Source organism: Bos indicus x Bos taurus, chromosome 5 (assembly GCF_003369695.1).
Source record: "Bos indicus x Bos taurus breed Angus x Brahman F1 hybrid chromosome 5, Bos_hybrid_MaternalHap_v2.0, whole genome shotgun sequence".
Lineage (NCBI taxonomy): Eukaryota > Metazoa > Chordata > Mammalia > Artiodactyla > Bovidae > Bos > Bos indicus x Bos taurus.
Genome location: NC_040080.1, coordinates 80,950,977 through 80,978,093, shown reverse-complemented (window position 1 = coordinate 80,978,093; position 27,117 = coordinate 80,950,977). Strand labels below are relative to the sequence as shown.

General features: G+C 39.2%; 1 protein-coding gene across 1 annotated transcript in view; it reads right to left on the bottom strand.

The window, feature by feature from the left end:
- The window catches only part of PDZRN4 (PDZ domain containing ring finger 4), a 432,600-nt gene that overhangs the window by 75,743 nt on the left and 329,740 nt on the right, over positions 1 to 27,117 (bottom strand). Inside the window, 1 exon segment of the mRNA XM_027542592.1 lies at positions 1,902 to 2,158. Coding sequence (XP_027398393.1) covers positions 1,902 to 2,158 — 257 coding nt within the window.

Below are 27,117 nucleotides of genomic sequence, written 5' to 3'. Positions count from 1 at the left end.
ACCTCACAGGATCAGTGTAAATACTCTACCAGCCTCTTCTTACTGTTCTCTAATTTGGGCCCAAAGAACAAAAGCAGTGCAGGCAGCATCTTGCTTGCTGGTCTAAGAGCTTAAACCTGGACTGGTTTTGAGAAGCCCATTCCCACTGCTTAAACATCATAACCTGCTGTTTAGAGCAGCTGATGTGTTTTCCTGGTCCTTGAATTATTGAAAAAGGAGGCCTGCTGTGAAGGACACCTTCCTGATACTTGAGTAAGCATTTACTGAGTATCTACAAGATGCCAGGCCCTATGCCAATTGCTGGAAATTGGTTGGGCACAAAACCCAATTATTGTCCTATTAATTGGGTAGAGCAGCAAAGTGGGGATTTTAATACAGTGTGATAATTAAGGGGAAAATAGAGAAGCTATGAGAGCACCTACCAAGGGGTCAAATGCCTTAGGTTCAGAAGCCTGACCCTATCACTTCCTTTTGTGTGACCTTGACAAATTCCTTAACATTTTTTCCTCATCTGTGACATGGGCATGGTAATAATGTAATGTGCTCACTCAGGAGACTTTTATGAGGAATATTATCTAAAACATGTTAAGTTAGCTAGTAAATGTTAACTATTATTCATTCAAGAATGTATTTGTTGGATGGCTACTCTGCATCAGGCTGTACAAATAAATATTATTTGTTCTTTTGTTTGTCTGTTTTTCATTTCCCTTCTAGAATATAAGCTCCAGGAGGTAGTGGCTTTGTTTTTGTTACCAGTTTTCTGCCCAGGACTGAGTTCTAATGCCTGACACAAGGGGCTATTTAATAAGTAAGGGATACACGACTAGAATCATAGGTCAGACAGACAGAGGCCCTGCCCACCTAGAAACATAAGGCTTCAAGAAGTGGTGCACATGGTGCACATTAAAATTGCTTAGGGAGATTTCTGAAAAGTTCGAATGCCTATATTTTGGCCTGAGGTAGGACTGAGCCGGGCACTGCATTTATTCTGCTTTTCAAAGTTCCCAAGTGACTTTAATGAGCACATGTGAATCACTGAGATGGACTTAATAGAAGACACTAAAGGGCAGGCAGGTGTCATGACCAGGTCTACATTTTACTAAATGGAACATGGATTGCAACAGGCAATGAAAATGAAGCCAACAGAGAGTTCTGCTCTTATATAACAAGCTCTCAATCATTTTTGAATATTTGCTTAAAAACTCACAGAACAAAATGTGTGGGGCCAAACAGACTTCCAAAACGGCACAGGTAGGATTATTTGAGTAAAATAGCTGTAACAGCCTTTAACTCAGGTAAAAACTAGGAAGAAATATTCGTTTAATAGTTCTTTATTTTGTAGCTCTATATACTTCCTCTCAGACAGCCAGGACCTTTGGTTTACATCTCAATATATCGGGTAATTGCTTCCTGCAGAGAATTGCACCTTAATAAAGTGAATTTCCTAGCTTCTTCAAAGAAGAGGAAAAAAAAAAAAAAAAGAACGAGAGCAAGGCAACCCACAAAGGAGGACAGAGTGCCAACATGCTGCTTCTAGGTCTGTCTTAATAATGTTTTTGGCAACTTCAGTGAGAAAATCTATTTCCCTGACCTGTGCTTGTGAGCTGTGCGAGGTTTGTGATGACTGAAAATATGAAGATGAACTAATCAGAGCCAGACTTTCTCACTGCATCTCAGCAAGTAGGATTCCTGAGCTGAAACAATTATGTGGGTCAGGAAAGGGAGGAGCAAGACAACTGAGAACTAAATGTATGGAGACACAGTCACAGATATTTTCCAAACAGAACTGAGAGCTTGTCTCTGTAACTGTCAACTTGCTACGGTGCCTGATTCTTTCCAACATCTACTTTCAATGACAAATGACAACAGATAAGGCTCTAGTATAAAAGACAGAAAAATACCTGTCTGAGAGCAGAAATGGACAGATGTCGGGCACTGGAGGGGTGGGTGGCCTAAGTTTGGCCAGGGCCATTATATGTTCAAAGGTGATGTCCGTCTGAGTGCTGGCATTCATGAGTCGCACTTCTGGGGCTGTCCCATAGGCTGGTTTACTGAGAGGTGTTCGCCTTAGCACCTGGACCACGATAGGCTCCTTGGCATTTCGAAAAGCTTCCACTGCCTCTTCATGGGTAGCCTTTGAGAGATCCTTCCCATTGACCTGCAAAGATGAAAGGGCATTGCTCACCTCAGAGGAAAGAACAGAGAGACTGTCATGATAGATTAATAAAAGGCGGGCAGGGGAGGTTTAAACAAGCTCTGCTATGAATTTTGTGAAGGAATACTTAATCAGAAATTGACATTTACTGAACTATTCACCAACAGGAGAAAGTGATGGAAACTAGGAAAACAGTTATTTCTTATATCTTTACAAAGCACACCATCAGAATTATTAGTAAAGATTTCAAACCATAAGCCTCAAAACCATAAGCCTCAAACCATAAGCCTCAAAACATAAGCCTCAGAAAATGATTAAAATCTTTAGCTAGGTAGAAATGGTAAGTATATCTTTTTTAAAAAAATGATCTATCAATCTTTTGGTGGAATTTTCAATATTTAATTAGTCTTGTGGTTGTTTGGTCTCTAAGCCATGTCTGACTCTTGCAACCCCATGGACTGTAGCCTGCCAGGCTCTTCTGGCCATGGGATTTCCCAAGCAAAAATATTGGAGTGGGTTGCCATTTTCTTCTCCAGGATCGTCCAATCCAGGGATCGAACCCACATCTGTGGCGTTGGCAGGTGGATTCTTTACCACTGAGTCATCGGAGAGGCCCTTAATTAGTCATACTGACTTGCACTATAATTTCTGTCAGATTTATTTTATACTCATCATTTTTATCCAAGACCATGTTACTGCTCATGTGCATGTTATTCTAAGTCCTTGCCATTCACAGTATGGTTTGTGAACCAGCAGCATAAGAGATTAGAAATGCAGAATCCCTGGCCATTCCCCAGACCTGCTAAATGAGAACTGGCATTTTCACAAGATTCCTGCTGATTTACATGTACAAGAAAGGAGCACTGCTCTAAAACACCTCTGAGAGAGTATGCCATGTCCCTTTGCCTCCTCACCTGTATTCATCTATACCAATTTATGACTCTCCAATGTAGCCTGGACATAACAGAGGAAGAGGGGGTGTTTGCCCTTTCCTTCCATCACTACTTCTCATTTGGGCCAACCATTGGCATTTGGGGGATAAACATTTTTCTTTAAGTGACACTCTCTCATGCCTGCTTTTTAAGGGCCAGTGATATTTCCCCACCTTTGTGGTGCCCAAAACACCCACAGGCTTTTCTGATTACCCTCTTGAGAGGTAGTACAGAGACTGCTCTCAAATTGTCATCAATTTATTCCCCTAACTTGGGTTCTAATAACATAGCCTCTTAGTGGAAGTTGTGTTTTCATAAACAGCTATTGAATCCTAAAAGAAAGTCAAAACTCCCACCCAAATGAACCAATAATGTTGGCTTTTTCAAATAGGAAGAGATACTTTGAAGTACAGTACTGTGCTCAAAACCCCTGAAATTATACCATTTCTGGACAACTAAACCACTCATCTGCTGGTGAGGCTCTAATAGCTGCTGCTGCTGCTGCTGCTGCTTAGTCGCTTCAGTCGTATCCAACTCTATGCGACCCCATAGACAGCAGCCCACCAGGCTCCCCCGTCCCTGGGATTATCCAGGCAAGAATACTGGAGTGGGTTGCCATTTCCTTCTCCGATGCATGAAAGTGAAAAGTGAAAGTGAAGTCGCTCAGTCATGCCCGACTCTTAGCGACCCCATGGACTGCAGCCTACCAGGCTCCTCCGCCCATGGGAGTTTCCAGGCAAGAGTACTGGAGTGGGGTGCCGTCCAGTTCAGTTCAGTTCAGTTCAGTGCCATTGCTGCACCAGCAAATCTTTAGAGATCCCTGGAAGCCTTCAAAAGACACAAAGGGAATCACTGCAGCCAGCAAGAGATTGCTGACATTCAAATGAGCACACTTTCTCCAAGTAGAGAAAGAATATGTGCATGCTCAGAGCGAATGTGGGGTAAATGATACAGTGCTAGGTGGAAATTGTCATGTCATGTAGAGATAGGCTTAATGACCTGGATGAGCTAATTTACTCAATTGACCCTGAAAAAGTTAATGTGCCTTCAGAAATTGAGCAATTAAGTTTCCTCACCAGCACCATATGACCCAGTACAGTTCCTGAATAACTAGTAAGAAACTTCAGTTGGAGATTTGGGTGTTTACCTACCAATGTGCATAGTCATTAATTTTCTCCATGAAGTAGAACATTACCACTGACTTTTCACTGGTATAACTTTGGAATGGCTTGATGACTTTGGGCATATGGGGCAATATGAACACAGTACATCTACTAACTGGCACTCATTCTTTTAGCACTTTCAGATGACAGGCACTCTGGAGAGGACACTACTCCTGAAGACCTGTAGTCAGCAAGTGGTAAGAGAAGTTCCAGGGTGGAAAAGTACAAACTGAAATCTGGCTTTTTGTGTTGAAGACCATCATCCTCTGTCTCTTCTTATGGTCAGTGTTTACTAACTCCAGAATTATGGAAGATGATCCAGTGGTAGAGAGACTGTTCCGTCATAATCTACGTGATATGGAAGAATTGCCCTTTTATCCACATATTTCCTGCTTCATGGTGTCCCTTCAACTGAGTGAATATTCATTTGTGCAAGATTTCATACCTTTACCTCTCTGAAAAGAACTCTTGGTCATAATCTATTATCAGGTATTTAAAACCTACTGGAACAATGTCAATAATGCTATCTTTTCCTATAAGCATTGTATCTAGAGTAATTCCTAACAATGGCAGAATGAAAGTCTTCTTTTTGAAGGAACTTTAAACATTATCTGAAGGTAAAGGGAAAATAATTTGTGGCCATGGTTTCTTCCAGTCATACATGAAATCCTGCATGTGTGTGTGCTAAGTCATTTCAGTCATGTCCAACTCTTTGTGACTCTCTGGACCATAGCCTGCCGGGTTCCTCTGTCCATGGTATTCGCCAGGCAAGAATACTGGTGTGGGTTGCCATGCCCTCTTCCAGAGAATCTTCCTAACCCAGGGATCGAACCCTCATCCCTTATGTCTTCTGCGTTGACAGTAGGTTCTTTGCCACTAGCACCGCCTGGGAAGCCCACATGCTGCTGCTGCTGCTGCTAAGTCACTTCAGTCGTGTCCGACTCTGTGTGATGCTACAGACGGCAGCCCATCAGCCTCCTCCATCCCTGGGATTTTCCAGGCAAAACACTGGAGTGGGTTGCCATTTCCTTCTCCAATGCATGCATGCATGCTAAGTTGACTCAGTCGTGTCAGACTCTGTGCGACCCTATAGACAGCAGCTCACCAGGCTCCTCTGTCCACAGGATTCTCTAGGCAAGAATATTGGAGTGGGTTGCCATTTCCTTCTCCAGAGGAAGCCCACATGAAATCCTACTAATGCATAAATTGTATGTTATTAAATAGTGAAGAAATGCCATTATTCTATTTCTTCCCCAAGGTGGCTCAGTACCCTGCCTACAATCTAGTCTTGAGACTCCTTTGTTTCTTACTTGTTTTAGTGATCTTCAAAGAAATAATAATTTTAAAAAGTAAGTTCCTTAATGATAAAGATTATTTATCTTATGCTCCTATAAGTGAAGTAAAATCATTTTTGCTAAGTTCAGAAAAGTATAAAAAAATTGCAGAAACAAAAAATTACTGGAGAGTATTTTAGCCTGTGAAATTATTAGTTCTTATCATAATACTTAGTATATGCAGACAATATTAGCATTCATACAGCAAGATCAATAGCTATTGATTCTAAGACCTGTACATTCATTCATTTACAACCATGGCATTTATATGCAAAATTAATTTTTTGCTTTATGGACAATGAATACAATCTTAAAAAAGGACAGTCAATATAATCTCAAATATCTTACTTCCCTATTGGGAATGCTCTTTTCTTCTGGTTATCATGCAGCTGACCCCTATTTTCATAAGCTATTTAATATCTCTCAAAGTAAAGAAGTCTATGACCTTTAAAGGCTCAGTATACTGCCCCATGTGATCCCTTAGAAAATGTAAGCGCTGATGATACGAAATACTCTTTTTTTCACTTCACTTGAAGTTCATCAACATACTGTTAGCCTATCAAAAGGTCACCGTAAGTTATGCCTTTCAAAATAGAAAAAAAAGAAGAGTTTAACTGGCATTTTCTGGCAGTTCCTTTACTCAGTTATCATTAGTTACAACTAGGGAGAATAATAATTTTGAAAGAATATCTGAAATTTTAATCCTGTAGAAAGTTTTGAAGTAAATTAACAAATAAATTAATAGCAAAACTGTATTTTCCATGTGGTTAGATCCTAAACCAACAAGATATTTGGTATTTCATAGTGCCATATCATTATCCTTTTATTTATTTTCCATCATATTTTTTCCTTCCCTCCTTCCTTCTTCCTCTCTCTCTAGGTGCCTAATCAATGGAAAGAAGCAAGTGGTAGAAGTTGATTTTCAGGAGGAAAAACTGGGTGAAGAGTGTTGGGAGCAAAATTTATGGGAGGAAAGGTAATTTGAAAATTAAGATATACCCATGTATTACAGGGTGTGGGTTTGAAGAGTACATGCAGAAGGCTGATGATTTGATTTAAACATGGTGTAGAGAAAGAGACCTTTTTCTAAAGTGGTTGTTAATGAAATGAGTGAGAGGTTAGAGCGTCCTAATAAACATGAGAAGTATATGAGATAATTCCCTCTATTACTATATATATTACTCTATTACATCTGGCTTTTTGATAACTGTGGACAAAACTGATTTGTTTATAAAGCTACCTAGCAACTTGAGTAAAACTGAAAAGACTCATGTAATTGCTCTCTGATAAGAAGCTCACAGCCCCAGAGTGGAGCAACGGGACTCTGAAATGGTGATTAAGTCACCTGAGTTGAGATAAATGAAAAACCAGGCACAATATTGATAAAGAAGATTATCAGAATTGGTAATAGCATAAAAGAGGAAAGGAAGATGCTAATGATAGAAGTTCTTGAAGAAACAGAGATGTGGTTATCCTTAAGAAGAAAAACAGATTTGGGATTGGAAGCAAGTGTAAAGAGGAGCCTTAATCATGCCAAACTTGGAACAGTTCTACCAAATGTTTAGTGACTAAAAGAAATCCTAACCATGGGAAACCCTTTCCAGAGAGGATCTTCCTCCTTCCTGCACTTACTTTATCAATTTAGTTGATACGTTGAAAATATATACACATTTTTACAGATATGAAAAAATAAATGTCTTGCTTCTAAAAAATTATTTTCCATTATATTGATACAGGGAAGTGAATAGGAGACAAGTAGTCACTTTTCAGCAAGCAATGCAAAAGAACTGAGAATCCATTTGTTGTGGCAGATGGGCTAATTAATCCATAAGCAACTTGTGAATGTTAAGTAAAAAATATAGCTTTTCATATGTAAACCAAATCACGCTATCATTTGGTGAAGCTTCTGTTTAACTAAAAATCGATCTACTCTTTTGGATAAACTGAAAAATCTGGGCCACTTGTCAACAACCTCCCCAGAGTGACTGGTGGCCTCAGCTTGTATGTGAGCTCTTCTGCTTTGATTATTCCTCCAAATCCAGCCACATGCACAATTTTCTTGAGTGTCAGAAAACAAACAGGCTTTTCTTTTTTCCAAAGCGCAAACAAGGGCATGAATGACAAAATCATCCTGGTGCGATTTCATTTCCAAGGTCAGCTGTTTGGGACAATGAGGGTTTCCAAACCTCTGTGCCTCTTACAGAAACTAAGGGCTTTTAAGTATCTCGACCTTTCATGAGATCATACATATAAGAATACTCAGTAGAAGAGGTGCAGAATACCAAAGATTATGTACAATTTCAAGTGGAGAATAAGCAAGCATAAAACACTTAAATACTGTTTTTTAATGTTTATAAAATTTATTTTTTCATTCATTTATTCATTTATTTTCAGCATTATGGAGATACAGATAACAACATTATAAGATGTACACTACCATGTACATTGACATGTACATGGTAGTGATTTGATATATGTATGTATTGTGAAAGGATTCCAAATAACTAATTAACACATTTATCACTTCAATTCATTAATTATATTTTCTTTAGGTGAGAACATTTAAATTGTATTTGCTTAGCAAATTTCAATTATATAATACAGTGTTATCAACTACAGTCACTATTTTTACTTTAGATCCTCAGATCTGAGTGTTGTAATTCTGGTTGGGCATGACAGTTTACAAGAACTCTCACCCTCACGAATAACTATGAAATTAATTTTGATTAGAATCCCTATGTGATTGCTGATCAAATTCTCTGATAATTATGGGGGTGTTATAAAAACAGAGCCTAATAATATTTTATGTAAGAAAAAAGCAATATTTAAATTGCTGCTAAAATGTTTGGTATGAAAGGAATTTAAAATAATCCAAATTCATTAAAACACTTGGTATATACAATCTGTAAATCAGTTTTAAAGAATTTAAGCATATCGCCTTTTTCTAAACTTGGAATGTTTGATTCTAGATGGACATCTGTTATGTAAATTGAGGACAGCATAGCATAAGAAATATTTATAGCAAAAAGAACTCACAGAAAAGGAATTGTGCAACATGTTATGAAGAAAATCTTGTGAGATTGAATAAACTTAATTTTGAAACATTTAAAAAATATTGTCAATGAACAAAACATTGGTAGGCCTGTGATAATCATATTTTAGAAAGTGAGAAAGTAAAAAATGTTATGTTGCATTAAATCAAAAGTCTGTGTGGTTCAGTGTTCTTTTGACAGTGCTGTTGTCAGATTTGGGGAAGAGAATATGGTAATTATCACACAGGTGCTAATGAGCAGACTTATTCAGAAGTGATCCTGGGGCTCCTTCTGTCTTGCCTGGACTGCAGGGTGGTAGCTTCATTTTCCTGGTGTGTGAGGTCTTGCAGCTTCCCTTGAGCTCCAAAGGCTCCCCAGTGTTGGTTAGCTGTCTTTCCCAGAAAATGGAGATAACTGACTTCTAACTCAGACAGCCTAAATCTCCTGTGTTTTCCTCCTGACAACATGACCCTAAGAGAGCAACAGCAGGGTGGGGTCTCTCCACTAGAATACAGACCCACTGTATGTCCAAGAGTTCCAGGTCTCTGTGTGCTGCTGACCCCTGACTTGTATGTTTTCCCAAAAGAGACTGTGTTGTGCTTTCTGTGCTATGCTTTGTTGCTCAGTCATGTCTGACTCTTTGCCACCCCATGGACAGCAGTCCACCAGGCTTCTCTGTCCTTGGGGATTCTCCAGGCAGGAATATTGGAGTGGGTTGCCATGCCCTCCTCCAGGGGATCTTCCCAACCCAGGGATCAAACCCAGGTTTCCTGCATTGCAGGTGAATTCTTTAGTGACTGAGCTACCAGGTAGTCAATAGAGACTATAGTCTAACCTCAGAGAAGGCAATGGCACCCCACTCCAGAAGTCTTGCCTGGAAACTCCCATGGACGGAGGAGCCTGATAGGCTGCAGTCCATGGGATCGCTAAGAGTCGGACACGACTGAGCGACTTCACTTTCACTTTTCACTTCCATGCATTGGAGAAGGAAATGGCAACCCACTCCAGTGTTCTTGCCTGGAGAATCCCAGGGATGGGGGAGCCTGGTGGGCTGCCATCTATGGGGTTGCACAGAGTCGGACACGACTGAAGTGACTTAGCAAATAGTCTAACCTAGAACTTGCAACAGTGCAGAATTTGCCCTATCAACCCTGTGTGACACACATTTACAACATAAAGAACTGAATTTATTCAAAATACTTCTACATGTAACATATGAATTGCAGACTCCCATTAACCCAAGGAGATATTTTAAGAGCCTAATAATATATTTAGTTAACTGATTGTGACACTGAGGTCAGTACTACAGGATGCTGTTTCCCAGCTCATTTCACAGTACATTTTGATGACAAACTGTTCCCGAATGCAAGCAAGACTCATCTCCAACTTTTCTTATTAAGATGTTGTAGACCCAGGACTTCCCTAGTGGTGCACTGGATAGAATCCGCCTGCCAATGCAGGGGACCCAGATTCGATCCCTGGTCTGGGAATATCCCACATGCTGTGCAGCAACTCAAGCCCCTGCGCCACAACTACTGAGCTGATGCTCTAGAGATGGCGAGCAGCAACTACTGAAGCCTTTGCGCCTAGAGTCTGTGCTCCTCAACAAGAGAAGTCACCGCAATGAGAAGCTGGAGCACAGCAAGGAGGAATAGCACCTGCTTGCTACAACTTGAGAAAGCACTCACGCAGCAGTGAAGATCCAGCACAACCAAACACAAATTTTAAAAAATGTTATAGACCCATTACTTAGGGATTTTTCAGAGCTCTTCTTGAACCAATTTATATTTTTGGTTATAGGAAATCTTGGGGATGCATTTTTAATAATTGCCTTTCCCCCTATTATCTTTTCTCTGTCTTAATTTTTGTATTCCTTCTTTGTATTTTCTTTTTCTTTCTTTCTTTTCATTGCCACACTTTTCTTCCAGGCTTTCCCACTTGGCTGGGATTTAGCAAATTTAAACAGTGGTTATCTATGCAAATGATTCCAATTATTAAAGGAACAGGTTATGATAGTTTTGATTTTCACTGAGGGAAATAAAATATATGCACCATAGTTTTATTTCCCTCATTATAAATAGATTTATCTTCCCTCCCCTAATGAAAGAAATGGAAACTCCTCCTCTTTGGCACATGAGCTGGAGTTTCTTGGTTTGTCCCTGAGATCCATAGTGTACTCTCTTCTACCCAGCTCTGTATATGCTGGGGAGCTGCCAACTGTATTCCATGTCACTGGGCTCCCTTGCTTTATGTCTTTTGCTTGCCTTAGCCAGTGGTAAGAGACCTAATGTTCTGTGTTTATCCAAGCCCTCCCTTCCTGGCTTTCAGGATGCCAGCTCTGGTCAGGGTTGGTTCACACCCTGGCTTACTTTCCTCCTTCAGGTCTGTGAGTAGTAAGGATTTCTTTTTCTATTGCTACTCCTTGTGTGCATTCCCTTAACTCTGCTCATACCTCTGTAAGTGTTCCTTCATTCAGCTTTCTTCAATGAAACTCTTTGAGTGTGCTCTCTGTTTCCTACTCATTAATATAACTAGGCATGAAACTCCTCTGATTTAAAAAAAAAATAACAAAATAATGGTTAAAGTGGTGGGATGGGGAGGGAGATGGGAGGAAGTTTCAAAAGGGAGGGGATATATGTATACTTATGGCTGATTCATGTTGAGGTTTGACAGAAAACAGAAAAATTCTGTGATGCAATTATCTTCAATAAAAAATAAATTAATTAAAAAAAAAGCTAAAACTTACCACCTTGGCCCACTATTGGTGATATTAATCTTTATGACTTGAGGGAGAGAGTGAGAGCACTCAAGAGATGGGGTGGGGAAGAGAGGAGAGACAGAGAATGAATCTAAAGCACATGTAAAATGTTAATGTTAAATATGTTAAATGTTTATTAAAAATGTTAAATAAAATTCTAGATGTATGGTATTTGAGAATTCCTTGTGCTATTCTTATAACTTTTTGATGAGTCTGAAATTATGTCAAAATAAAATGTCTCAAGATACTGTTATATTTGTTATTAGCTACAAATGTATTTATGCTATAATCATTTAGTTAGCAAATAATTATAAGCAATTGATGAATTATAAGGTCCCTACAGAGTGTTTCCATATTTGCATATATTGAAGAGGAACAAATTCTTAGTCTGAACTGAATGTCTTTTTTCTTGTGCACATATCTCACACACACACACACACACACACATCCCTACAGCAAAAAACACAGATTGCTATCACCAACTTTATCATTGTCATAACAATTCATCTATTGAGTATCACCTGAAATCCTGTTCTCCTCCAAGCTGAGCTATTTAAAAAGATAGATGACTGCCTTCTGGCTAATTGTAGGAGTTCTTTCATTACTATAAAGGACTTTTTATATCTCAAGTGACTCTATAAGCAGTGAATAATGACTTGAAGTCTTTGGAGAAGAGTCCACTGATGAAATAGTAGGATAACAACTGCTTATTGACCTTTTACTTCCTAAGATAATACTAAGCTGATGTAGTTGATTATTAATAAACCTATCCATTGAGTTTTGACACATCAGATCCAAATATGTTAAACTTAAAGAGAAATTCTGATGGAGACATAAAATTTCCTGCAGCAGGCCTAAGGGTATAAAGACAGAAGGCATACATAGGGCAAATGCTGTTAAAATGAACTCAAACTGTTTCATTGGGAACAAACTTCATTGTAATTAAATGACCCAGATTTTCTTTAAAAATTACTATAAACAGCATAAGCAACTAAGGATGCGGACAGAGCTATACATTTTTCATACTCACTGAACAAGCAGAAATGTGTTCTCAGCCCTTGGACAAGATCTCTTGGTACCATTTCCATGATGAGAATATATATGGATATTAAGAACATAACTTTGGGTCTCAGCCACACTAGCATAGTGTCATAGAAGTGTTAAAAATAACTTTCTGTTAAATCAAAGGAATACTAGTGTTATACATAGTAACTAATGAGGGACAAGATAGTGACTTATTTGTAATAGGACACTGATGACAACATCAAAGATGCTGAGTACCTCTTCACCAGAAGTCCACTGTCCCCGATCTACAAGCATATCAAAACATGCTTAGCTATTTAAATGCTTCTGTGCAACAAATGCTGAATGACAAGAAGCTGCATGTTTTGTCTAGTACTATTGTTTAAGGGCCCCAAACGTGTTTGGCACGTACTTGACACTCGATAAATGTGTTAAATAAATTTTTATGTATTTATCAGGTTACATGTTAAAACAACCTGGAGAAGGAAATGGCAACCCACTCCAGTATTCTTGCCTGGAGAATCCCATGGACAGAGGAGACTGGCAGGCTACAGCCCATGGGGTCACAAGAGTCAGACACAACTGAGTGACTAAACCACCACCACCATGTTAAAACAAATGTGATTGGGTTTGTCTCTAAAGTTACCTGTGATTATGTGCAAACTGCATGCCTTTCATTGCCACGCTCTATTGCGTAGCCCAGTTATCCATATTATTCCTTTTACTTAAGTCTACCATAAAAATGGATTTGAGTGGCAAAGAAAAGGCATTAATTGCTCTGCTCTAGAGCCCCGCCCACCATTCAGTGTTTTAGCAAAAAGAACAAGGATGTGGGAATCATTCAGGATTGGGGTCTATACACAGTTCTCAGTATCAGTTGTGGGACTTTAAGTTATCTAAATTCTCTGAGCCTCATTAATTCATCTGGAACAGGAGACAGTAACACCCACTCACAGAGCTATGGACAGGCTCAGATAAATAATACAGCTAAGGCAGCTGACATGCTATGATGTTGACTCATGCTTCCTTGATTCCCTCCCTTCCTTCCTGTGGAACTCTTGAGTGACAGAGACCAGGTGATTCTCTGGGGATACAAGAAAATACCTGTGCTTACAGTCCTGGCAGCAACAAAGACAATACCGGTTAGCACTAAGTGAGCATTCTTCACAATATGCCAGAAGCTGAGCCAAGCCCTTGGCCTCAATTAGCTCAGTCACATCCAAGAACAATTATATGAGGCAAGAATTTTATCCCCATTTGAAAGCTGTGGAAGCCGAGGATCAGAAGGCAAAAGGAAAAGCACCTGCTCTCACAGTCTGCTAGGGAAAAACAACAGCTACATCTGTAATTGTAAGCAAACTTGTAAAGAGCTGAAATAAAGGTGCTAGTATAGTTCTATGGAAGTATCAAGGGCCAACCATAGCTGGCAGTATTGTGATTTGACTCCAGGACTTGACATTTGAGGTGGTCTTAAAGATGTAGAGTTTCATTAGCAGCAAAGATGGGAGTAAAGAAGAGAATCTCAGGGCAAAGGGATAAAAGAGCAAGATTTCTGGGAACCAGTAGGAGATCTGGTGTAACAGAATACAGAGGGATTTGGGTAACTACAGAAAAAAGAGGCTGGAAAGGAGACTTTCACAAGATTCCTGTGTTTTCAATGGGCCGTGGCAAGGTATTCGTTTTAAACATCGTGTATCTGAAATATAGCATGGTCTCATTTAGGTTTTGAAGATAACTCCAAAGTCTGCAGTGAAAAGTAACTAAAGCAGGGAAGGCATTTAGGAAGATCAGTTCAATTCAGTCGCTCAGTCGTGTCTGATTCTGCGACCCCATGGACTGCAGCACGCTAGGCCTCCCTGTCCATCACCAACTCCCAGAGTTTACTCAAACTCATGTCCATCGAGTCAGTGATGCCATCCAACCATCTCATCCTCTGTCATCCCCTTCTCCACCCACCTTCAATCTTTCCCAGCATGAGGGTCTTTTCAAACGACTCAGTTCTTCACATCAGGTCCAAATATTGGATTTCAGCTTCAACATCAGTCCTTCCAATGAATATTTAGGACTGATTTCCTTTAGGATGGACTGGTTGGATCTCCTTGCAGTCCAGGGGACTCTCAAGAGTCTTTACCAACACCACAGTTCAAAAGCATCAATTCTTCGGTGCTCAACTTTTTTTATAGTCCAACTCTCACATCCATACGTGACTACTAGAAAAACTGTAGCCTTGACTAGATGGACCTTTGTTGGCAGAGTAATGTCTTTGCTTTTTAATATGTTATCTAGGCTGGTCATAACTCTTCTTCCAAGGAGTAAGAGTCTTTATTTCATGGCTGCAGTCACCATCTGCAGTGATTTTGGAGCCCAAGAAATAAAGTCTGTAACTGTTTCCACTGTTTCCCCATCTATTTGCCATGAAGTGATGGGACCAGATGCCATGATCTTAGTTTTCTGAATGTTGAGCTTTAAGCCAACTTTTTCACTCTCCTCTTTCAACTTCATCAAGAGGCTCTTTTGTTCTTCTTCGCTTTATGCCATAAGTGTGGTGTCATCTGCATATCTGAGGTTATTGTTATTTCTCCTGGTAAACTTGATTCCAGCTTGTGCTTCATCCAGCCCAGCGTTTCTCATGATGTACTCTGCATATAAGTTAAATAAGCAGCGTGACAATATACAGCCTTGATGTACTCCTTTTCTTATTTGGAACAAGTCTGTTGTTCCATGTCCAGTTCTAACTGTTACTTCTTGACCTGAATACAGATTTCTCAAGAGGCAGGTCAGGTGATCTGCTATTCCCATCTCTTTCAGAATTTTCTACAGTTTATTGTGATCCACACAGTCAAAGGCTTTGGCACAATCAATAAAGCAGAAATAGATGTTTTTCTGGTACTCTCTTGCTTTTCCGATGATCCAGCGAATGTTGGCAATTTCATGTCTGGCTCCTCTGCCTTTTCTAAAACCAGCTTGAACATCTGGAAGTTCATGTTCACATACTGTTAAAGCCTAGCTTGGAGAATTTTTAGCATTACTTTACTAGCGTGTGAGATGAGTTCAACTGTGTAGTAGTTTGAGCATTCTTTGGCATTGCCTTTCTTTGGGATTGGAATGAAAACTGACCTTTTCCAGTCCTCTGGCCACTGCTGGGTTTTTCAAATTTGCTGGCATATTGAGTGCAGCATTTTCACAGCATCATCTTTCAGGATTTGCAATAGCTCAACTGGAATTCCATCACCTCCACTAGCTTTGTTCATAGTGACGCTTCCTAAGGCCCACTTGACTTTGTGTTCCAGGATGTCTGGCTCTACATGAGTGATCATACCATGAGGATTATCTGGGTTGTGAAGATCTTTTTTTAGGAAGATACTTGGAGAGAATGATCAGTGCCTGTATCTGATGGGGACAACGAGGATGGTCCAAATGGAGGAGGTAGGAGAGGGCCGTACAATGGTATTATGATATTCTCATTCATACACAGTTCAGTAGGACTGTCCAATTGGCAGATTTTCTACAACAGCCTAGCCACAGTTTCTATTTACTCCTTGTACAGAAATACAAGCTGTAGAATTTTATTTTAAGTATAAAGGCTTTCTTGACATAAAAAATAGTGATGTTATGTATAAAATAGATAACTAGTTAGAACCTACTGTATAGCTCAAGCACCCTACTCAGTATTCTCTGGTGACCTAAATGGGAAAGTAATGTAAAAGGGAGATGTGTGTATACATATAGCTGATTCTACTGTTTTCCTATACAGTAGAAACTAACAGAACATTGTAAAGTAATTTTAATTAATTTTTAAAAATAATGTATAAAGGAATTCTAAGTGGATGTTGCCCATCTCCTATAGACTTACATTTTCAGTGATTATTTTAGAAATCAAAAACTACTTCTTCTAATGTTCTGAAACTGCATCTCTGGTTAGTACTCACCTAGGAAATTGGGTAACTGTCTCAACACTGTACATACCCACTTTCTCACTCTCTCTCTCCCCCTCTTTCTCTCTCTCTCATACACATACAAAAACACTCATAAAACTCACACAAACTTGCACATATACAAATACTCTTACACCTTCTAGGATCCTCCACCTGAGTCATTTATAGCTTTTTTTGAATTATAAACTTAGATGTTTCACCCAAGTGGATATAGGAGTTTTAGAACATAGGGATTAACACAAGACAGTAGAACTTGTAGGATATATAACTGCCTCTTCACTACCAACATCTCTAACCTAGTGCTTCTAATATGAAAGTTATTTCATATGAGTTTGAAAGGACAGGACAAAAATCTGAACAGTCATCACCCTTGGAGAAGTGGAAGGTTTAAATCATTTTCAACAATCAATTCTGCCATTTGAATTCATTCTGACACTTGTTGAACTCAATCGATGATATGAAACTACAGTAAAAAGGCCAAGCCCACAGGGAAATTCACATGCTTTTATGCCCACAAGTAAAACCAACTGAATTTGTGCCCATAAACTTAACACCATGCTTCCAAATTCCTCAAATTCATGAACTGTGAAAAGCAGTATATTGGTCTGTATTTAATAAAAAAATAGATAGCTGCCTGAGCCAAAAGATGAAGTAAATGCATTTAAAATAGCAACTGATATAATTTTATATAAAATAGCCGAAAATTTCCCCAGTGATTTCTTAAGTTAGTTGTCTCTACATGTACCTTGAAATGAATAATAAAGGTAATAACAGTAATAAAAATTGGTTGAGTGCTTACTATGTGCCACATACTCCACTCAGTACTATCTACTCCTAGAGGTGAAGGAATTATAAAACTCATCCTCTAGATAAAGAAATTAAACCTTAGGAGTTTAAGTGATTTGCTCAAGATCACATAGCTACTGAGTGAAAAAAAAAAAAACAAAAGATTTTTTTTAATTTCTATTATTACACATCAATAGAGGTTTAGAGCTCTAAAAACTGAATAAGAGGATTGGAAGGTTTATTTTTCTATTTTCTTTTAGTAAGTAATTCATACGACTACAATTAAGTAATCAACTGTAAGTAGTAAAGTCAGGAGGAGAAGGGACAACAGAGGATGAGATGGTTGGATGGCATCACTGACTCAATGGACGTGAGTTTGAGCAAGCTCTGGGAGCTGGTGATGGACAGGGAGGCCGGAAGTGCTGCAGTCCATGGGGCTGCAGAGTCGGACACGACTGAGCGACTGAACTAAACTGAATTGAACGGTAGGTAGTCATGGATATGGATAATTGTCTCAGTATCTGTCCCCAGGACAAGAAAATTTCAGTTGAAAAGTGAAAAAAATGTTTCTGTAAAGTAGCTTAGACAAGATGATATTTAAAGATCTTCATAGTTCTAAGAAAATCTATACAAGTATACATAAGCATGAACATGCACTATTCTCACACAATCCTAAAGTCATTTAAAACTTTAGTAAAAAGAACCCTCCACCTCTTTATTTCCTATAAGTGAATCAAGTAAAGCTCAGACATGAAGGTGACTCCAGGACCTGTCAATTGAACTTTTCCTTGCGATGCCTAGTTCAAAGTCTGGCCTTGTTCATGTGTGACACAGTTTTGTTACTGCCTCACAGCATTTCAGTGGCCCTCAGGGGTGTGATGGATGAAGTTCCCAGAGAAGAGACCACCTGTGTTCTCTTGTGTTTTCACCTTGGTGGACACATTACGATGAGTGGTTCAAATAGAACGTCTCCAAAACAGTAGCAGGACTGTATGCAAAACTGCAGCTAACTCAAGGTTTTGGCATGCTCTGTCGGCATGCATGTTAAATTAGACAACAGGACTTGGGGGTACTTTTTGAAAACTGTGTTTTGCTCGGCCCTATGACTCCTTCAGGAAATGAATGAGACTGAAGACCAAAGTGAGTGTAACCACAGATGGAGTCATTATATTAAATTCAACCTGCCACAAACATGTTTCTACACTAATACTGTTGATTTTATTTTGCTTTGTTTGGAAGAGTCGGGGAGAGGGGCATATTTTTGTAATTTTAGTTCCTGTAAACAATTAACATATGTACAATTTAAAAATAATTTTCAGCAGATAAAACAATCCTGCCAAAGCCCAGTAAAAAGCTCTTCATTGTTCCATGTCTGCACAAATTACTTTACATCTCTGATGATTTTATGTACATTTAATCACAAAAGATTAATTACATGGCATACGGAAACCAGTGAAACACTGAAGAGATAACTTCAATTTAAGTGCACATGCAACTAACTTGTGGCTTTTTAAAACAATTTTAATTAAAAGTACTAGAAGAATCATCAGGCTGAAAATATTAGGAGCTCTGGGATGGATGAGCTTTGCATAGCTAATTAATTGTATATTTAATCAAAGCAGCCTTTGGCTGTAATTAATAATCTATTTTCCTCTGGTAATAAATATTGTAGTTCTATAAAAACAGAATTTATAATTTCTAGAATGCCATATGCACAGAAGAGTGGGACAGAAAACAAGCATTTCCATAGCAGCTTTCTAGCTTGATTTTGTTTATTTAGAGAGGATGCTGTCTATATCTCTTTCATTTGTTTTAAATGTCATCTCACAGTGGCAGCTTACAAATAGCTATCCCAGAGTGACTTGGACATTTCAAAGATGTAAAGAATAATCTAAAAGGAGTGACTAGTAGAATGCTAAATGAAGTCTGATTTTTCTTGCACCATGAGGATCTCATATTTGCAAGAACTTGAAGTAGTTCCATTTTAATATGACTGCTAGGATGGTGAGACTCAGCATTAAACAGCATCTTTCCTTCATTTCCTTTCAAATGGCAGGGTGAGATTCAGAAATTTCTACCACCTGCATCCCAGTAAAACACTCAAATCACAGAGATAAAATACACTTTCCTTATGATATCTTTTAATCTGAGCACCAAAGACATATACACACACACAAATCCACACACAAACACACATACTCATCGTTGCTCTTCAATATTCCCTGCCAAGCATAGTATATTTTTGTTCTTATGACCCTTTCATTAATTTGGAGGAGAGAAACTCTCTAATGGGAGGTAGTCACATGCTTTTTATATGATCTAAGATTCCTTTTCTTCTTCAAGCAAGATATAAATTCCAAGAGTTTTGCACAAGTAAGGAGATAACATAAAAATTAATCTTAGATGATGGGTTTTTTCCTATCTTTTAAAGATGTTTTAATATGTGAAAATTAACTATTGGTTTGCCATTATTGTTTCATATTTTTAAGATTTTTATCACACAGCATGTAGGCGTTGTGGGTTGTTTGACAAATAAATCTTTAACTTAAAAAGCATCTTTTAAGATCATGGAAAACACATACTTTTGTATGTATCCGATATAATTGCTTGATACACTAATAAATTTGTAACATAGATTTCATTTTTCTGAGGGTAATGTGGTTTTCCTATGAATATGTATGAATGAAACGGATATAAGTTAGGTGACTAAAATTATATCAAGTGAAAATATTTTTAGTCAATCTATAATGGGCAATAACAAATGTCTAGGAATCAGACAAAGAGAATAAAGCACAAAGGTAAAAATGTGCCACTCTCCCGAAGTCAGCCATTACTAACGTATGATCAAAAGTGGCTCTTATTAAGTACACGGAAATGTCTTCAGGGCCTAATCAGTTTATAATATAACATGCAATTTCTAATGAGAACAAAAGTGCTAAAGACAATTTTTAAACTGCACAAGATAGCCTTTTCCTTTTAGAATTGTGACTAGTTGGCGGCTCCTAACACAGGCTCTCCCAATGTCCCACTAAAATTATCTATGAAGGCACAGAGGAAGACAATGAAAGGAAGAATTATTCACAAGTATTTTATTTGCCCCAGTTTTGACAGAATTCTTCACTGCTGATTGAACCAAACTAAACATCGAGACAGCTTTCTCCGAGGATTCACAGGGCATTGGGATGACTTGGGCATGTGGTGTGTGTGTGTGTTTGTGCTTCTGTGTGTGTGTGTGTGTGTGTGTGTGTGTGTATGAGTTATGAGTTACTCATACTGGATATCAGAAAAGTAAAGTGGAGGGTGTGCTGCCCTGTCTGGAAGGAATTTCAGACTCCAACAGCACCCATGCTCACCCTGGGATATTCTGTGCTCCTTACCATACAAAACCCTACTCTACTCTGTCCTGCTGGGACCCTCAGAAGATGATTCGAATAACTCAGACCTGAAGGTAGTACTCTTGGGGTTGAGAAGATGGAACTTGAGAAATGTGATTCCACCAAGAGGTTGTTGTTGTTCAGTCGCTGAGTTGTGTCCGACTCTTGTGAGTTCGTGGACTGTAGCTCACCAGGCTCTTCTGTCCACAGGATTTCCCAGGCAAGAATACTAGGTAACCATTTCCTTCTCCATCCACCAAGAGGTAGATGGTAGGGATTTCTTGAAATGTGTGGGGAGATTGACAAAACAAAAGTTCCAAGTAGAGGGTCTCAGAGAACAGACAACCCTAAAGACAGGGTCCTCGGGAGAACACACATGATGATGCTTCTGTGGAGGACTAACATCTTTTTTTAAGACTATGTAATGTTGCCATATTTAAGAGTATTTTTCAAGTGTTTTCCTCATAAGTTATCATTTACTTTACTTTTCTTTAAACTTTCTTATATGAAAAGGGAGAATGGGAAGAGAAAGAAAGGAAAGAGTGAGAGCAAGAGAGAAAATGAGAGAGGCCCGAGTCATACTTATCCTTTATTTTTTTAAGTCCAATACTATACATGACATCCTTGGAGACAAGAGAAAGTACTATTTCCCTAACTGTAACCCTAACACAGAGAAAGTACTACTTTGAGGGTGTTCAGTTCAATCACTCAGTCGTGGCTAACTCTGCGACGCCAAGAACCACAGTACGCCAGGCCTCCCTGTCCATCACCAGCTCCCGGAGTCCACCCAAACCCATGTCCATCGAGTCGGTGATGCCATCCAACCATCTCATCCTCTGTCGTCCCCTTCTCCTCCTGCCCTCAATCTTTCCCAGCATCAGGGTCTTTTCCAATGAGTCAACTCCTCGCATCAGGTGGCCAAAGTATTGGAGTTTCAGCTTCAACATCAGTCTTTCCAATGAACACCCAGGACTGATCTCCTTTAGAATGGACTGGTTGGATCTCCTTGCAGTCCAAGGGACTCTCAAGAGTCTTCTCCAACACCACAGCTCAAAAGCATCAATTCTTCAGCGCTCAGCTTTCTTTATAGCCCAACTCTCACATCCATACTAGACCACTGGAAAAACCATAGTCTTGACTAGATGGACCTTTGTTGGAAAAGTAATGTCTCTGCTTTTTAATATCCTGCCTAGGTTGGTCATACTTTCCTTCCCAGGAGTAAGCATCGTTTAATTTCATGGCTACAATCACCATCTGCAGTGATTTTAGAGCCCAGAAAAATAAAGTCAGCCACTGTTTCCACTGTTTCCCCATTTACTTGCCATGAGTGGTGGGACCGGATGCCATGATCTTAGTTTTCTGAATGTTGAGTTTTAAGCCAACTTTTTCACTGTCCTCTTTCACTTTCATCAAGAGGCTTTTGAGTTCCTCTTCACTTTCTGCCATAAGGGGGGTGTCATCGGCATATCTGAAGTTATTGATATTTCTCCCAGCAATCTTAATTCCAGCTTGTGCTTCTTCCAGCCCAGCGTTTCTCATGATGTACTCTGCATAAAAGTTAACTAAGCAGGGTGACAATATACAGCCTTGATGGAGTCCTCTTCCTATTTGGAACCATTCTGTTGTTCCATATCCAGTTCTAACTGATGCTTCCTGACCTGCATATAGGTTTCTCAAGAGGCAGGTCAGGTGGTCTGGTATTCACATCTCTTTCAGAATTTTCCACAGTTTATTGTGATCCACACAGTCAAAGGCTTTGGCATAGTCAATAAATCAGAAATAGATGTTTTTCTGGAACCCTCTTCTTGCTTTTTCCATGATCCAGCAGATGTTGGCAATTTCATCTCTGGTTCCTCTGCCTTTTCTAAAACCAGTTTGAACATCTGGAAGTTCATGGTTCATGTATTGCTAAAACCTGGCTTGGAGAATTTTAAGCATTTCTTTACCAGCGTATGAAATGAGTGCAATTGTGTGGTAGTTTGAGCATTCTTTGGCATTGCCTTTCTTTGGGATTGGAATGAAAACTGACCTTATCCAGTCCTGTGGCCACTGCTGAGTTTTCCAAATTTGCTGGCATATTGAATGCAGCACTTTCACAGCATCACCTTTCAGGATTTGGAATAGCTCAACTGGAATGCCATCACCTCCACTAGCTTTGTTCGTAGTGATGCTTTCTAAGGCCCACTTGACTTCACATTCCAGGATGTCTGGCTCCAGGTCAGTGATCACACCATCGTGATTATCTGGGTCATGAAGATCTTTTTTGTACAGTTCTTCTGTGTATTCTTGCCATCTCTTCTTAATATCTTCTGCTTCTGTAGGTCCATACCATTTCTGTCCTTTATTGAGCCCATCTTTGCACGAAATGTTCCCTTGGTATCTCTAATTTTCCTGAAGAGATCTCTAGTCTTTCCCGTTCTGTTGTTTTCCTCTATTACTTTGCATTGATTGCTGAGGAAGGCTTTCTTATCTCTCCTTGCTATTCTTTGGAACTGTGCATTCAAATGTGTATATCTTTCCTTTTCTCCTTTTTTTTCACTTCCCTTCTTTTCACAGCTATTTGTAAGGCCTCTTCAGGCAGCCATTTTGCTTTTTTGCATTTCTTTTTATTGGAGATGGTCTTGATTCCTGTCTCCTGTACAATGCCACAAACCTCATTCCATAGTTCATCAGGCACTCTATCTATCAGATCTAGTCCCTTAAATCTATTTTTCACTTCCCCTGTATAATCATAAGGAATTTGATTTAGGTCATACCTGAATGGTCTAGTGGTTTTCTCCACTTTCTTCAGTTTTAGTCTGAATTTGGCAATAAGGAGTTCACGAACTGAGCCACAGTCAGCTCCCGGTCTTGTTTTTCTGACTGTATGGAGCTTCTCCATCTTTGGCTGCAAAGAATATAATCAATCTGATTTCGGTGTTGACCATCTGGTGATGTCCATGTATAGAGTCTTCTCTTGTGTTGTTGGAAGAGGGTGTTTGCTATGACCAGTGCATTCTCTTCTGTATTCCAAGGCCAAACTTGCCTGTTACTCCAGGTGTTTCTTGACTTCCTACTTTTGCATTCCAGTCCCCTCTAATGAAAAGGACATCTGTTTTGGGGTGTTGGTTCCAGAAGGTCTTGTAGGTTTTCTTAGAACTGTTCAGCTTCAGCTTCTTCAGCATTACTGGTCGGGGCATAGACTTGGATTACCATGATATTGAATGATTTGCCTTGGAAACGAACAGATATCATTCTGTCATTTTTGAGATTGCATCCAAGTACTGCATTTCAGACTCTTTTGTTGACTATGGTGGCTACTCCATTTCTTCTGAGGGATTCCTGCCCACAGTAGTAGATATCATGGTCATCTGAGTTAAATTCACCCATTCCAGTCCATCTTAATTCACTGATTCCTAGAATGTTGATGTTCACTCTTGTCATCTCCTGTTTGCCCACTTCCAATTTGCCTTGATTCATGGACCTGACATTCCAGGTTCCTATGCAATATTGCTCTTTACAGCATTGAACCTTGCTTCTATCACCAGTCCCATTCACAACTGGGTGTTGTTTTTGCTTTGGCTCCATCCCTTCATTCTTTCTGGAGTTATTTCTCCATTGATCTCCAGTAGCTTATTGGGCACCTATTGACCTGGGGAGTTCATCTTTCAGTGTCCTATCTTTTCACCTTTTCATACTGTTCATGGGGTTCTCAAGGCAAGAATACTGAAGTGGTTTGCCTTTCCCTTCTCCAGTGGACCACATTCTGTCAGTACATGATAAGACATTCATGAATATGCATTATAATGCAAAAAAGGCTTAAATAGTACATGACAAGATATTCACAAATATGCATTATAATGCAAAAAGGCAAAGTAAAGTAAAGGGGAAAAGCATGATTGTCTGGCCCTAGGTTGTCCCTAGCTTGATCCCAAGCTTTGTCCCTTGGCAGTTATGTGACTTCAGGTTGATCATTTGACTCTTGCACACTTTGGTTTCTTCATCTATATAACTGGGGATAATAATGCTGATCTCTAAAAGTTGTTATGACAAAATAATGAGGAAATAGTAAAACATAACCAATAAGCAAGATAGAGTTAGAATTCAATAAAATATGGAAATTATTTATTATTGTTATCTGTTTGGCATTTAAAAGGGTTCTCTCTCCAGTGTTTATCAGAGAGTGATAATGATAGCAGGTTTAGATATGTTGACAAAGCATGCCAGTGAGATTTTTGGATGGCAAACATTTTAAGAAATAAAATGTTATACACAAAGAGCATTGGATTAGTGGTTAGATGACTTGAATTCTATACCATCTGCTACCAAAGTAGACTTGGAAAGTTACATAAGTCTTCAAAACCTCAGTTCATTGTAAGTTTCAAATATATGCGAACTCAATACAGATGAGGGAATTTAGTGCCTGATGTTTGCAATCTATTTAGCAATTTATGAGTTAATTTCCTCACCAAATGCATCTCACTGCTCACAGGAGATTTAAGGATTATGTACATATTAAGTAGGAGGTAGATATTGGTTTAATTGATTTTTACCAAGGTCATACAACAAGTTGTAAAGCCTAGACTGACTCTCAGCATTCTTGTTATGCCACCATAAGGTCTCTCTTTTGTTCTCAACCTGTTGCCTAGATTAGTTAATCAATGCCTGTGAAGGATATAGGACATGGTTGCTAATTTAAATCTAAATATTATATTCTCAGCAAAATAGCTTATCAAAGAAGGCAATGAAAACAAGAAAAGATTACTGATTGCTTAATTCTGACAAGTATTTCTGAGTTTACTAGAAACCAGAGCATAGAACTATTGGCTGAACTGGGACCTTGTGAAATATTCAGTTTGGTAACTTTTAAAAAGCTGAAGATCATAGTCAATTGATGTCACCATCATGTTTTAACCAATTTCCTAGACTGACTAAATGACAGCTTCACAAAGTTAAGAGTTCTGTTTAGAAGAAAAACCTCAGTAACATGGCCAAAACTTATGATGTCTAAGTCTTTCAAAATAAAATAACAAAATTTAGTTTAAAGAATGGCAAGTTGACTTGCTCTTGTTGCTTAAATCAAACAGCGTGTAAATTGCTGAGACTCCAAACATGGAGGTAAGTTCCATTTACATCTACTGCTCCATTACCTTGCAATTACTCTAATACAGGAAGCATGAGAGAAGCAGCTGGTGGAAATTATTTCTGAGGTGACTGAACTGCTGAATAGCAGAATTGCCTGTAGGCTGGTCTTTCTCAATGGTAGTGCTGCCGGCATTTCAGGCTTGAGAGTTCTTCACTAGGGAAGACGGTCTTGGATCTTGAAACTGAGAAGTAGCATCCTGGCCTCTACCCACTAGATGCTAGTATTACTGCCCTCTTCCCCTGCAACTCCCCTATACACACAACACCAACTGTGACACCCAAAAATGTCTCCTAGAAGGCAAGACCATGCCCAGTTTTAAGTTAATTTTAATGACATTTTATTCCATGAAGGTTGAAGAATGCTGGGTCTAATAGACACATTCTTATTTATTATAAGAATACTGAAATACTGCATAACACAGAAGTTGAGGAGAGAAATTAACCTCTATTTCATGGATTTTTGAAAGTTTATAATTATATATAGTCACATTTTAAGGGGGAAAATTGACCTGGAAAATATCTGAGTGAAATACCAACCAATAGTACTTACAAAGCACTGGAGAAGGAAATAGCAACCCACTCCAGTGTTCTTGCCTGGAGAATCCCAGGGACAGGGGAGCCTGGTGGGCTGCTGTCTATGGGATCGCACAGAATCGGACACAACTGAAGTGACTTAGCAGCAGCAGCAGCAGTGCTTATAAAGAGTCCTGGGACTTCCATGGTGATCCAGTGATTAAGACTCCACCCTTCCACTGCAGGGGTGTGGATTTGATCCTTGGTTCCTGAAACACCACATGCCATACCATGTGGCCAGAAAAAGGCTCTAATTATGTTTTGTTTTGTTTTTTTCCTGTCAGTCAAGAAAAGTTAAATGTGATTGTGTTATTGTCAGGGTTCTTTCATCATGGTGTTGTTCTGGTATAGAGACCCAGAAGTTATCACTTGTCTATCAGTTACTATATATTGGATTCCTTGAGCTGTCATTAAAGTGGTAAGATCATGCTTCGTTAGTGATGGGCATTTGACAAGGATTGAGATGACAAAAATCCCTGGATTCCAGGTGACCTGCAATATTTATTCCAACAAATACTGTGTTTCAGTAATTTTTCATACAGAGTTTATTTTTTATACTTTATTCAATTTATAACTTCCTCTAAACATTTTTCCACATCCTCCTCTAGTACTGAGGCCCACATATGCTTGTAATATGCACCCTAATAAGTAATAGCCGAAGCATTGCTAATATGACTTGAAAAATTGTTTGAGATCCCATGTACTGTTTTTAGAAATGCTCTGCTAAGTCGCTTCAGTTGTGTCCGACTCTGTGCGACCCCAGAGACGGCAGCCCCCCAGGTTCCCCTGTCCTTGGGATTCTCCAGGCAAGAACACTGGAGTGGGTTGCCATTTCCTTCTCCAATGCATGGAAGTGAAAGTGAAGTCGCTCAGTCGTGTCCGACTCCTAGCGACCCCATGGATTGCAGCCTACCAGGCTCCTCCATCC